This window comes from Lontra canadensis, unplaced genomic scaffold, assembly GCF_010015895.1.
Source record: "Lontra canadensis isolate GAN:19392208 unplaced genomic scaffold, GSC_riverotter_1.0 scaffold46, whole genome shotgun sequence".
In the NCBI taxonomy this organism is placed as follows: Eukaryota; Metazoa; Chordata; class Mammalia; order Carnivora; family Mustelidae; genus Lontra; species Lontra canadensis.
The window spans coordinates 467607-483180 of record NW_022631040.1 but is presented as its reverse complement, the minus strand read 5'-3'; the positions used below and the strand labels follow the sequence as shown (position 1 = coordinate 483180).

General features: G+C 33.5%; 1 protein-coding gene across 5 annotated transcripts in view; it reads right to left on the bottom strand.

Annotated features, from left to right (window-relative positions):
• The window catches only part of KCNT2 (potassium sodium-activated channel subfamily T member 2), a 344381-nt gene that overhangs the window by 40675 nt on the left and 288132 nt on the right, over positions 1-15574 (bottom strand). For 3 of the 5 annotated variants that reach the window (XM_032872885.1, XM_032872886.1, XM_032872888.1), the window contains 3 exons: positions 13078-13179; positions 9387-9470; positions 8407-8535 (listed from right to left, as the gene is read on the bottom strand). In XM_032872885.1, the coding sequence (XP_032728776.1) occupies positions 8407-8535; positions 9387-9470; positions 13078-13179 (315 nt within the window). Of the gene's footprint in view, positions 1-961; positions 983-8406; positions 8536-9386; positions 9471-13077; positions 13180-15574 lie in introns of all 5 variants that reach the window. The other 2 variants (XM_032872884.1, XM_032872887.1) reach the window with 1 other exon arrangement.

Below are 15574 nucleotides of genomic sequence, written 5' to 3'. Positions count from 1 at the left end.
TGACAATTATTTATCATGGTTTATATGAAGAAAATGGAAAATAAGATTAAAAATACAAATTTCATGATGGGATTGGGAGGGAGACAAACCATAAGTGACTCTTAATCTCACAAAACAAACTGAGGGTTGATGGGGGGAGGGGTGTTGGGGGGGGTGGTGTTATGGACATTGGGGAGGGTATGTGCTATGGTGAGTGCTGTGAAGTGTGTAAACCTGGCGATTCACAGACCTGTACCCCTGGGAATAAAAATATATTATATGTTTATAAAAATAAAATTTAAAAAAATAAAATAAAAAATAAATACATCAAAAAAATACAAATTTCATAAAGATAATATCATGGTTTCAGAAATATAATGTGTGTATACACACACAATATATTGTTAAGAATTTTATTTTTATTGTAACAAATCAATTATTAACCCAGGTCAATGTTATTAAACACTAAACTGACAGCTTCTTCATGACAATAAATTACAATTATTGAAGAATAAATTCAATGCTAAAAAGTGTGCTAGAGGAAGCACAAATCCTATTGTTCCTAGACCCCTTTCTAGGAGGACCAGCTTATATAGGAAGCGTAGGAAAAGATATGTTTCATATCACCTGACTGCCAGCCCTTTTTTAGTTTCAGTTGATTGCATTGAAGGTGGATACCCCACTCAAGGACAGACAGAAAATACACAGCCAGTAAGTGACTAGCAGCAAGTAACAACCAAACATATGATTGGACTAATATACAAACATAATGTGAAGACAAACAGGTAAAATGAACTTGCAATATTATTGGGAACATATAGACATGCTAACTTGAAAATAGAGTATTTATAACACTTCAGCTTAATTAATTTGTTTTATTTTAACATCTGAAGTACTGAATTTAATTGTTAATACTCTTTCCCTTTAAAAGCGTTGAATTTACATATTAAACTATTTGAGGCAAGGGAGACAAAATACTTACTTGTGATGCTATTTCTCGAGACTGACACAAAGGGAGGAAAAAAGAAAGACACAAAATACAGTTTAAACAATGACTAGATACATACAAGAAACAGTCAGCAACAAGGACAAAATACGACAAGTCCCCATTTAACACTTATAATACAATTAGGTGTTTCATTATTTATTACAGGGCTTCTGAATAAAATTAGATAAGGAATAAGTTGTTATTTTAAAAGTCTAGCAGAAAGTTCCTGTCAGATTATTTTTTGTCTGTTTAGTAAAATTGTCTCTAAAGGCTTTGATAGAAAGAAAAAATAGTACTGGTAGGGAAAATAAAACAATTGATAGGAGCTTATAAAGTTCATGAGAGAATATTTGACATAATTATTGGCATTCAATAACCATTATTGGCATTAATATTTGTATTGTGCTAAAATTTGGATTGCATATAAAATTTAATACTCACAAAAATTTAATACTTTTAAATTTAGATATTGTCATAAGACATAAATTTGTTCATAGATATATTCTGAGCTGTAAAGTCTAAAATTTGACCTTCCCAGTCACCATATAATCCTTAAATATTGAGAGGCAATACAAATCACGTTATCTTAGTCTTTAATTCTAAGGACTAATATCCTATTCATTTTTCAATAGGTAGAAATAAAATTTTCAGTTATATTCTTTGGTGTAACATAACTCAAATCTAACAAATTATCTAGCTCTCTGTTTATATAAAAAACACATAATAAACATTTGATTATAGGTTCCTTAAAACTGTTTATCTCGGGATTCTTAACACATGGCCCAAGAGAATAATAACATTGCTTGAGTGAATAATGGCAGAGAATGGGCAGCTAGAATTTCAAAACTATCCTATCTTAATCCTTATTAAAATAATTTTATTAACGTGATTTTGTAAAAAGATAAACTTACTTCAGTAATACATTTAAAAAGACTATGTTCCAGTTTAATAGTAAAGAGTTAATGATTGGTAGATGGGACAATGATTATTTCATTATATCACATGCTTTAAAGTTTTAGGATTTACTATTATGAAAGTAACCAACAATCACAGTAACATATTCCACAAATTTACTGTGTACATTGAAAAGATGTTGGTACTTTAATATGCTTTTAAATGATCTCTAATTTCTAGTAAAATTTTCAGCAGTTATGGAACACTTCAAGAAAATGTAACTTTCAATACACTGGAAAACTGGAGGTAAATACAGTTCCACATTTTCTTGCCAAAAAACCATAGGAACAAATATACTTATTAATTTAGAATTTATCAGATTTTGGAAAGACAGTATTATACCATATACTGTATGGTAGTCAACGTCCCTAGTGGGTCTTGGGTAGCAGCATTTCATAATTAAAAATAATAATATATCTGTGACAAAAAGTAAGAATATTCACTTTAAGTGGAGTAATATTAAAGTTTCAAATATAAAATGAGGTGAAATAAATTAGTGAGCTTTTTGGATTTCAGAATTGTGGATAAAGGACTATGGACAGAAGTATAGTTCCTCTTCGTTATCAAGAGCAGCATGAGTCCTCACACCTCCATCACTTTGAACCAGGAGATTCTGATGTTTATTTTTTTATTTTTTATTTTTTATTCTAATGTTTACAAAGATTTTCTTAAACTGACATATATAGATGGTGGTAGAAGCTCTGGGAAGGTGATATACAACCAGGTAAAAAGGGACAGGACCCAGCTGTACCCTACTATCCAGCTATATCCATGGACCGATTTTTTTTTTTTAATTTATTTATTTGACAGAGACACAGCAAGAGAGGGAATACAAGCAGAGGGAGTGGGAGAGGGAGAAGCAGGCTTCCCGCTGAACAAGAAGCCTGACGTAGGGCTCAATCCCTGGACCCTGGGATCATGACCCAAGCCAAAGACAGCTGCTTAACCACTGAGCCACCCAGGGCCCCTCCATGGACCGATTTTGAGTCACTGTATGCAACTCCACTTTATTCTTTATGTTTGTATGAATTCTCCTTCCACCAATATTCAGGCCACTGAAAAACTGAGATTATATTTCCAGGTCTTTGGTACTTTTTATAATTTCAATTATAAATATTCTTTATCATCATCTGTCCTCTCAAAGGTGTCTGCCCTAAGCATTTAGTGTTTCCCTACTCCCACAGACAAAGCTAAATAACGTTTTTTCTATACGTAGACCGTGAGAAGACGCTGAAGACAGACTAGAAAATGATGTGGCATGAAATCCTGCATCGGTCTTTAAATTGTATTTTTTTTAACTCCATAAAATAAAGGAACAAGGCCTAGTTTTTACCTGTGTTTATTCCTACCATGTTCTGATATGAAATGTAGGCAGTTAATAAAAAAATTATCCACAGAATAGGACAGATTTTAATACTTGAAATGTAATCTGAAAAAAATGATCAATGTCTAATGCAACTACCATATGACTATAAATCTATTAGTTGTTTTTATTAGCTACAAATACATTGTGATGTCAGAAAATGTTACGATTTGTTTTGAAAAATAGAGGCATCTAACATAATCATTTTTATTTCCCTAGGACACATCTACTTTTATCTCTTTCAGCTGGTTATATAAGTCTTTATCTTGGTTTCTCTGTAATAGGCTTAATTTAATTTTATTTTTTTCAGTTTCTGCCTTCATCTCTTCATTTCACACTCTGGAAGAAAAGAAATTAATCTTTTCCACCTGTTCCAGTACCTTTGCCATCTCTCATCATTTCAAAATTGTTCAAGTGTAATTCTGGTTAGATCAAAATTGAGGACATATCATGACTAAGTACAATTTACAGATGATCTATACAGGAAACATGGCTACTCTTCACTTCTTACATAAATGTCTTTGTTGTTGGTGGTGATAATATATTCCTGAAGTTAATAACTGTGTTATTTTTATAATTGCTTAATTATACCTGTACTTAATTCACCCGGAGATCTCTGGCAACTGTCTAATCTTTCCTTAAGACATTGAGATATGCAAGCTACTCTATAGATTTCATCTTCCTCAACAAATCTCTCTGAAACCTTCTAACCCATTCCAGGTTACCCTGATGTCTGAGGGTCTTTTCATTGCCATCGTAGGGATTTCCTTGGCTTCATATTTGTTGCCTGGATTCCATAAAGTGTCTGGTTTCCTCCATACCATGATTCCTTTTTCAGTGTATTCATTCTTTTTGGTAGGAGTAGTTTCCTCAGAAAGCAGGCATGGTAGAGCGTTTTTGGAGGCAATGCTGAAATATGATTTATCTTACTCTTACACAAGTTTGATAGGTTTGGCTGAATGTAGAATTATAGTTTGGAAATATTTCCTCAAGATCTTGAGGGCATTGCTCCATTGTTTTTTGTCTTACAGTGTTGCTGTTGAAAAATCCCAAATATATTTTGCATGTGATCTATCCCTGCCCTCTTCCTCCTGCATCTTCTCCTTTCCTTCAGTATTCTGAAATACTATGATGCTGTGTCTTGATGTGAGTCTGTTTTAATTCATTATAGTGGGCATTTGGTGACCCTTCCCCTTTGGAAATTAACACACTACTATTCTGGGATTATTCTTAAATTATTACACTGATATTTTGATGCATTCCTTCTCCATGGAAGTGTTATCATTCAGACCTTAGACCTCCTGGACTAGTCCTCTAATCTTATCTTTTCTTTACTGTTTCCATGTTTGAATTTCTGCTCTAGCTTCTTGGTGATTTCCTCAAATTTATGATATGAACTTCTTTTTACCTCTGCTATCATATTTTCAATTCCCAAGGTTTTCTTTTTCCTAAATGTTCTTTCAACAATTTAGTTTCCTGGGGCACCTGGGTGTCTCAGCTGGTGGAGCAACCAATTTGATATTGGCTCACGTCATGATCTCAGGGTGGTGAGATCAAGCCCCACATGGGACTCTTCATTGGGCACAGAGCCTGCTTGGGATTCTCTCTCCTTTCCCTCTGCCCCCTCACCTCCTCCCTCTCTCTAAAAAAAAATTAAAAAGATAAAAATTCAGTTTCCTGTTCATCTTTCATCCTTGCGATATCTTATTTTTTCTAATAATTTTAATTATAGTTTTTCAGTATATAACTTTACTAATATATATGACATATAATTTTCAAATATAAAATCCAGAGATATTTAGTAAACTTACCAAGTTGTATAATCATCACCATAAATCAGTTTTAGAATATTTCTAATACCCCAGCAAACCCCATCATGTTCATTAGCTGGTTCCCCATTTCCTCCACCTCCCCCTCACTTAAGGAATCACTAATCTGCTTCCTCTCTGCATACATTTACTTTTTATGACATTTCATAAACATGAAATAATACCATATGTGGTCTTTTGTGTCTGCCTTCTTTCATTAAACTTAATATTTTTGGAGGTTCATCCCAGTAACAGCACATATAAGTAGTTTCTTTCTATGGATAAACAGTATTCCATTGTATGGATATACCACATTTGGCTTATCTGTTTACTAGCTGATGGACATTTAGATTTTTTCCAAATTTTGGCTATTATGAACAATGCTACTAAGAACATTTGTATGCAAATCTTTGGGTGGATATATTTTTATTTCTTTTGGGTAAATATTTTATTTCATGTTCGAAATTGTCTTCTTCCTCAATGATCTGTGCTTTTTACGTGATTTTTCCTTTCTGTTTACTTTCTGCCTTGGTGGTTCATTTCCCAACATAGGGAATTTTTAGTTGTCTTCTCCTACTGAAGAGTAGGGGACTAATAAAATTTATTGAAAGCTCTGGGTGAGATTCTTTTTATTGGGTTTCATGGTGATCACTGGATTACTGAATGTCCCATGTCTACATCTTTAGGTATTTCACTTAGTTTAATCAGATTCCCTAGGGAAGATCTCTAATCTGCTGCTGAAGGGTACAGTATACAGAATATAACTTTCACTTAGTGCTCTGAATTTAGGGTGGTGTGATTGCCCTCAACTGTCCCCTCAATCCACAGAGTATCTATGTACTCTCTCCATAGAAACAAACCTTCAATCTTTGCCTGTGTGGAGTGAGGGACAGTACCACAGCTGTATGAACTATCAGGGGGAATGGGAATCTGACAGCTATTTACGCAAGAATATGTTAGCCACTTCGATTCTAATTATTAGATGGAGTTTCTACCTCCTGAAATTTGTTGTCTTTCTTTAATTAAAGTAAGAGAAAATTAACACTGGGGGCAAAGATAAATCATCTGAATTCTACCGCTTGACTTTTCTTGAACCATCCAATATTTGAGAAAGATGATGGAATATATGAGCCAATCTTTCATCTCATGAGAGACATTAAGGTCTTATTCTTTGTTTTTATATGATCAGGAAAAAAAAGTTTTCCTCTTCATACAAAATCCAATGTCTTTGAGTTTTTATTTAAGTGATGTCCTTTTTTAAAAAAATAAAAGATCAACTTAAATGATACTCACTTTAATGGCACTTTTGTATCTTGTAAAACTATGATTGAAGATAGATACTGTTCTTCACATTATCTAAAACCTTTTAAATAAGAAAGCCTATAATATATGTGTTCTTTTAATAACAAATCTTTCTCAAGATTAACTTTTATCCTTTCATGTATCAGACTATAATTACTATATAATTCAACAGTTCTATTTTTGCCTTACTTACCAGGAAAGTAAAAGTAGAATTCTGGCTCAACTGTAGCACTCGGTTCATTTTAGATGTAAGATAACATTAATTTCTCTGCCTCTATTAATATATTGTGTTGTAAAAAATCTTGATGGTTTTATTTTTATCTTTAATTATTTGGGTTGCCTCAATTTTTACACAATAGGTAGAATACAAAATTTAAGTAAAAATATATGTGTTAAAAAAAGAACTGTAATCAATATAGGAAACAGGAGGTATCATCTTTATTTAACTCAGTTTCCTTTTATATTCCTAAGGATGTGTGTTTTTCATACAAGCTAGAGTTCTAGGGACTTATAAGCATTTTATTGAAGGATATTTTTTGTGATGGGAAGAACTGACCAAAATGTAATGTTAAATGCTCCGTGATGACAATACAAATACTCAATTATCCTTTCCCTACTATAATGTAAATAGTATACAACAAAGCCCCTTAATAATATAATATGATGACATCAATATGAACTTGACCAAGGACAGAATTTACTACATTCGAATTTGCAAAACCTATACATAAAATAAGAGAATAATAATATTCTGGTGAATGGAAACTTTCTTTGTACTTAACAAGCTCAAATAAGTGGTTAATTGCTTAGGTGTGGAAGCACTAGTCTTCTCTTAACCTTTAATCAAAAAATAGTTTTTTAGATACAGCATTTTTAAATTTTAGGCATATCTGGCCAGACTATCCTATGAAGTAACAGAGATGGCAATAAAGTTCCTTTTAGTACACCTGATCTACAGTGAAACTGTTAAAAAACACCCAGAAGAATTGAACAATTTCCTGTAGTCCTCAATATTACTTATTTAAATGACAAATCATAAATTTTTGGAAGCAAACAAAAATCCATTCCTTTGCTCATATGCTCTCCATAAAGCTCTTTTTTTTTTCTATATATGGATTCAGTGATTTTAACACAAACCAGTTTCATGGCTGCATGGATTACTAAACTGCAAATAACAGATCTGAGTCTCTTAGTTGAGTGAATTTTGCATAAGACCAAAAACAGATATGGCTAACCAAAATTTTGAATAACCTTGAGATATTTGAGAAGAAAAATATTTTAAGAATATAAACCATAATTATATTAAATAATTTTATAAATATTGGTAGGATAGTGTATTTATCCAAAATTTTTATTTCATGAAAGAATCTCATTTAAAAAGTGATGTTTTACCAAGGATATAAAAACTATATAGAACCACATAATGTGGCCAGATCAGTGTGGATGTGTTTTTAGTTGTAGGAAGTCATTGGAAATTTTGTTTCATATTAATAGATCCTAGTTTGCTTTTACAAATACTGAGCTTTCCTCTGGGAAGGTCTGGTACTACTCCTGGAGTTTTATCTTGGCTTCAGAGTAGTCTTTAGTCTAGAGTTTGAGAACTGTGAATTTCAGTGCTTACTAACTTTGTTTCACTTCCTTCCAAATGTGTATATGTGAGATGAGGAGTATATGAGAAAGCTGTATGGCTTGCCCTGAAAACTGCTCTTATGAGTCAGAAGGTTGCTTCCTGACAATCTAGACATGCAAAATTCTAGACCTACAAAAGGCATTCAGAGTCCAAAGTCCACAAACTCTAGAACAGTCCCTTAGCCAACAACATTTTGGGGAATTCTGACCTTGCTTACTTCAACAAATAGTTAAATTTTTTGCCTCTGAGAACTGACACTGTGTGTTCAGAGAGCGCTCTTTTTCATTCTCTGACTTTTTTTAGAAATCCATTTCTACGATTAGGAATGGCTATCTTCAATCAGATTCATCATTAAAACTGGAATATTTTGGTATTTCCAAACCTCAGATGTAGTAAGTTTCTGAGACTCAGTCCTGTAGATCCCAATAGGAACATCTCCAGTAGAAGAGCACAGCTTCTGGTAAAGTCTGGCATAAGTTCTGATCCACAGGTCTTCCTCAGTGATTTTCATCTATTAGATACACATCATTAAAAAAAAAAAAAAAAACAACCTCAGGTTATTTTTCACTTTTTAGAGGCTAAAGGTACAAATATTTCAAAATCTCAAAATGACATTTCATAAGTGCTTATGCATGGACTGAACTTATTTATGGCACTCCACATTAGGTTAGCCCTGGGGTTCCACAAACTTGAGAAGACCAACTACTCAATTTGTGGCAGCACGGCATCGTATTAGTTCAACATCAGTAGACAGTAGTCACTGGTAATTGAGAGACATTGGGAAAGAGGTGTAGACTTTTTTGAACGTTGCAATGACTACAGATGCTACTGGAATTAGCGGGCAGGGTCTGCTGATGCTATAGATCTTCAAATGAAAAAGACACTCCATCGCAAAAAGAAATTGTCCATCTGAAGTCCTAATAATGCTCATCTGGAGAAAAGGGTATAACAAAGTGAGCCCAGGGCTCCCAGACAGAGGCATAAGTACTAGTTCCTCTTCGCTGTTCCCAAATCTGTATTGTTGGCAAGTTGCTTCCCTGAATAAATACTTGAATAAACTATATTCATTTAAAAAAAAATAAAGGGGGGGGGTAAACTTAATGGTCACTGTTTTCCTCAGCAGCAAGGCATCCTATGTCAGAAACCATCAGTCTCAAATGCCAGTTGGAAAAAAACACGTGTTCTGAATTTTGTATAGAATTGCTGTTTTCATGAATAATTTAAAATGTTTTCCCTGAAAAATTTTTAAGGAACTAAAAAAACTTGAGGATATTCTCTGAGCACATATTACCCAAAATGCATTATAGATGGATTTCAGAAACATCTATTAGAACAATTCTATTCCAGAGAATATTAACTTACAGAACAAAGAAACCCTGATCCTGGAGTAGTGTCCAATCCCAACAGAAGTCTGGTGATAGAAATCATATAATCCTTTACAAATGACTGCAAAACAAACAACATACATATTTATTATGTGCATGAAATGTACAGAATAGCTCAGTGAGAACATCTTACCATTTCTAAAAGTTTACTTCTCATAACACATCATTAAACCCCCCTAAAAAAGGAAGTAAAAATCTATCCTGTCAGTATCTTAAATACACAAGTACAGGTAAGCTGTCCACGAAGAAATATGGAGAATAAGTATTCATTAGACTATCCTGACATGCTTAAGTTTTATGTACTATTAGACATGATAAAATAGATTTTAATTAATTTTTAATAACAAAAATCTATGAGCTAAAATAGAGAATATTAAAAAAAAACTTGAACTCTAAAATTTGCAAGGAGATATTCCAAAAGTTTTTAGGATTAAGGTCTTTGCTACTAGAATAAATTTCTAATATTTCAGTAAATCTAAATATTAATGAATTAATAATTTAGTATTAAATACCAGTATCAGACTACTTGATGTGTTAGCGTGTAAGGTTTAATTTGATATATTGCTAGAACATTGCTCAACAGAGTATTAAGTTAACAATGTTTTCAATTTCTTAAACTTATTCTTAGTTCTGAGTGAAAAGAAAAACTTTCAACAGATACAAGCACATTTCACCATGACATATAATAATTATTTTATAGATTGTATGAAATGATTGTCTTGAATTTAATCCACAAGTGTTAAAAAATGAAAAATTTGAATATTCATCTAGTTATTTTGCAAAGTAAAGTTTTTTTTTAAGTTATAATACCTTTTAAATAAATTTACTAGGCTAACTTTGTTCATTACCATTCTACCAACAGCTAGCATCAGAAAATTAAACCCTGCCATTTAAACAAGAACAAAGGAACCATATCCATTCCCTTTTCTCAGGCCAAAGAAATGGAAGTTTTGTTTTGAGGTGGGTTAGTGTCCTGGTAGTTATACCATGAACCAACTGGAGGCCAACAAGAGCAGTGGTGACACGCACCCTTCAACTTCACTTGTAATCCAGTGTGTGCTAAAGAAGAGGACTTTTTAAGCACATTCTCAGACACTGAAAACTATTTCCCAAAATGAAAAATTGAAAGTACTCATGGGGGAAAAAAGTCCACTAAAGATTTGGTAAATGGCTATTATAAATTATTTTTGAGCTGGATGTGGTTATACTGCTGATTTGCTTGCTGCATTTGTCACTAATGCATCCCTTGTCTAGAAGTCATTTGTCCTGTAACTTCATTAGGGCAAAGACAAGGGGTACAAGAGAGCCAAAATGACAGGACAGCCCCACCTGCTATTACAAAATCTGTGCACTCAATCTCATGGAATTTGATGACAGAAGGATCTTTCTCAGTTTCACTTAGTAATTATTTAATTGTATTTTATCATTTTATTTTATTTTATTTTCAAGATTTTATTTTTTTATTTATTTGAGAGAGAGAGTATGAGTGGGGTAAGGGACAAAGGAAGAGAGAGAAGCAAGCTTCCAGCTGACCAGGGAACCTCATGTTGGGCTCGATCCCAGGACCCTGAGATGAAGGCAGACACTTAATCAAATGAGCCATACAGGTGCCCCTATTTCATTGTATTTTAGACAATACTTTTTTTCACCCCCTCCACCTCTCCTCAGATTATACTTATTTTTTAATCATTGGCTTTCTAGCTCCATGAAGATGAAAATCGAGAAAATCATTAAAAATATGAAAGTGATCTGTGATTCAAGTGGGAAGGAGAAAAGGGACTATGGACAAGATGTTAATAAAGAAAAACAACCTTCTGGTAAGTTAAAAAAAAAAAAAAAGTACCATAACGTGGATTTATTTGCCACAGGGATAGGGTAGTGAGTAATCGAAATGAGATGTGCATGGTCTAAAGATGAGAGTTCACAGTAACTACTGGATAGTTTTTCTTTCTGAGCCTTTGTGTCTTGTCTACATATTGGGATTGATAATACTGCCTACATCATCAGTTTCTTTGAGGAAGCACATAATATGATGTCTAGGATAGAATTGCATTAATAGTAAGTCACTGTACAATTGTAGACATTAATAATAGTTCTTAAATATATAAACACTTACCCTCGAGAACATGGGTTCAAATCACTAACCAAAAAACTTAGATGGCATTTAGTTTAGAATATATGCATACTTATTATATGAATTTAGGATTTATATATCTGATTTCTAATATTCATTTTTAATCAATAAATGAGTATTCTATCTCATCTGAAAAAAATGAACCATAACATATCTGATGTCAGGCAAAGCCAAACAGGCAATTTGAAAGTTACTGTTCTGCTTCACCCTTTCTGTAGTAGCTTCAGAAAACACCTAACTTCCTGTATGCGTATTTACAACAAAAAACATAAGATAAAAATGAAGAGAAAGGAATAACTACTGCTTTCTACTTCTGTAGAACAATTTCCCTTTTATTTAGTCCATCTATTAGACTTTCTCACGAGATTTGATTTAAACATAAGATTCCAGGGCTAAAAAATCTGAAAACCACTGGTGCATAATGACATGAAGCATTTGACTGCTACTGACAGAAAATCTTCAGTTTCAGCATTGTTCTTCAAACAGTTCCTCCCCTCCAATCCCCTAAGAGATCAGAAGGATGTGTGTGGTAATGGAGTGTGGGCGTGGAAGCCCCCTCTTGGAGTGCCCAGAGAATGTGTCTGGAAAGTTTAGGGTGAATAGGAGTGCTCATTCTCCTTTGTTGTGCTTGTTCCTCCTCTCATCTGGCATAAGCAGATGGTTTGTGACGTTGCTAGAGGCATATTCATGGGCATAATTAGCCCCAAGGCCAGCAGAAAAGCTTTAACCATGTTCAGATGAGTTTATTCAGTCAAGCATTGCAGAAGAGGCTACATAAAATACACAATCCAAAAGAAAATACCATAACAAAATGTTTGAATGCTTTATTTGAGATTAAAGTTATCAAATAACTTAAAGCTCCATGAATATCTGTTTTCTCTTAATAGAAATATTTATAAATTGTCTGATTACTTGAATCCGAGAATATGAGATATTAGTGCTGTTCAGTATCTGGTAGAGTTTAAAAAAAGATTAAAATATATTGGTGCAAAATAATATCTCTATACAGTTCTTAGCTATGATCAAATGACCATCCAAACTAAATGGTTCTTAGTTGTTGCAAAATCTTTTTTATATTTTTTCTAAAGTAGGCGGTCATTAGTGGATATTTAAAATGTCCTTGGTTTGTCAGTTTATTGACATCATTTTGGTGTCTCTTTTTTTTGAAAATGTGCATTATGAAGAAGATTGTCTTTTTTTAAATATATTTTGCTCTTACCTTCTCTTTTTACTCTGGTAATATTCTTAACAAAAATGTAAGCAAAATGTACTCAAATGTCACAAAAACACTGTAGGACACTGATACTAAAGAATGGTTAAAAATTATTTGATAACTCTGAAAAATATTGTTTTCCTTACACAATGTTTCACAGGTACATTTGTCATTGAATACACAAAATAAAACTCTGAAGTACTTCCAGGGCCCGTTATAAGTTAACCACTCCATGAGAAATACTTGATGTATTATTCATTTAATAAAATTGAAATGAAATTAGAATAAACATTTTAGAGAGAAAAAAGAAACACTGCATACCTGATAAAGAAGAGTGTCCAACATACTGATGCTAAACACCCTCCCAGCAGCAAAAGGCAGTCGAAACATAAAGGCCAAATTAGAACCTTTCTCTCGTTCTTTCTGTTCAGAAATTTGAAATAGAAAAATTTGTGAGATTATATTTTATGCTTTCCTGCTTAAGTTTTCCTGATGCATGTGAAGGAGATATTTTCATTATACAGTTGTTAGCTATGAATGGGCATTTCTTTATACATTGTAGTATAATACAGCAATATAGCTGTATTTTTAATATTTCTTTTTAATATTTATAACCAAGTTTTCTTAATCAATGAAAATACCCAATAACTGAGGAAAGTTAATCCTCTCCTGCACTAAACATGTATTTACTCTTTTTAAAAAAGTTTTTATTTAAATTCCAGTTAGTGAACATACAGTGAAATATTAACTTCACGTACAGAGTTTAGTGATTCAACACCTGCATACAAGATCCAGTGCTCTTCACAGCAGGTGCCCTCTTTAATCCCCATCATCTACTTAACCACCCCCCCCACCTCCCCTCTGGTAACCATCAGTTTGTTCTCCATCGTTAGGAGTATTTACTCTTCATAAATATTTCTGCAAAGGACTTGAGGTAATACAACAAAAAGAACAAACACAGTAAAAGCATTTAATAAGATGTAAACAAAAACAAAACAAAACAAAAACCAAAGCCTAAAGCCACGTAATATATCCTAACACCTGGGAGTTTTGCTTTTGAATATTCTCATATGTGAAGGCACAAAACTAGGCAAGTAGGAGCCACCACATCCAGGGGTTTCCAACTTTCTGTCATGTGAGTTTTCATCTCACTAAATGCCTTTTAAAATGTACCAGCAACACCAAATTGCAACTGCAACTATACTCTGTAAATGCCTAGAAAAAGAGACAAAGGAAAGAAACAGCATATGTGCATACCGCAGTGTATGGGAGTTCTTCTGAAAAATTCTGTTGCTATTATCTTCCCTTAATAAATGAAGACATGAGAGCTAATGTTTGTCAAAGATTGTAAGGAGTTTCTTAAGAATCCAAATTAATCCTGCACTTAGCAAACAGTAATCTCAAAATGCTGGTTTTATTTGTTGCCAAGTTTACTTGGAAAGATAGATACAGCAAAGCAAATTAAAAAAAAAAAAATCAGTCTTTGCCCTTTGAGGCAATGGAAGGAAACTCTTGTTTCTCATGTAGCAAATTTCGAGGCTCCTCCAGGGAAGGAAAGCCTCCCATACACAGAGTTTAAAACTGTGTGCCAAAATGTATTACTCAAGGAATGAAAGAGGGCTACTGCTATTGCTTCCCGTGAAGGCACAGGGTGACCTGACCCCCAGGCATCCCCTGGACAAACTAGTTGGGACACAGACTCAGCCCTTCCAAGTAGCAAGAGGAGTTACTCCACCACATCCAACACATTCATGTAGTTGAGAAGACTGTCTAGACTATAAAAATATCCTCACTTGAGACAGTAGGGAGAGGCTAAAGGGTAAAATAAGCATGTGGTGTCCCAATCTTTGTCTGTTTCCATTCTATCATAGTATATTCTCTAATTTGGGAGCCTAGGTGTCAAGAATACTTAGTTTGAAAGCACACGTAGGTCGTTTGTAGATGACTTCTCCGTTCTTCCCCAGCATGGACTTTGTTGAGTCAGATTGGCTGTCTGGTAATAATACTAAAATTCTTTCCCCAGATTCAGGTTCCACATCAGCATGGATAACATTCTCATCTTAGAGAATTCACTGTTCTTAATATCAGTTCTGCAAGTCCTCCTCACTTTCTAAATGTTTAGTAAGCTTCACACCCTCGGAAAACCCTTTCATACCCAGAAATGCTGTTCTGCTTATGTGAATAATTCTGCATTTGTGATTAAATCTATTTTTATTATTAATTTTCCTTACAGGAGAGAAAAAACACCGAAGATTTTACAACGCTATTTTCAAGACCTACTAGTTTTAAAGTTACCCTAAAAAGTAAGAGCTCAAGTAGCTCATTCCAGCCCAATGAGAATACATTCTACAGTTTCTTTACTTCTAGATGATGAAGAAGTTGGATTAATTCCTTAAACTGCACTTTATAAGTGCTATTTTTATATATGGGGAATAAAAAAAGAACTAGAGATGACTAATACTTAGTCTTACCATCCATTCCAATGTGATATTGTGACAAAATCATTTAGCTACCTCTCTGTATCACAAAGGCAACATGCCAGCTAGAAGTTTTATACATTGGCAGTAAAGAGTCCAGATCATAAACTACAGAGGAATTACATTTGGCCTGCAAAGATTTACAGAGGTCTAACAAGTGCCAACACTTAACATAAAAGTCTAAATTTCTGATTCCTTTTAAATTTGGAAAATCTGATATCAGAGGTCATATCAACAACTGGCCAGAACTGAAAGCATCTGCTTTCTATGAGATTCATTCTTTCATACATATGATTCATTTTATTTATCCGTGTCACCTAATTGCATGGTCAGGCTCTTGA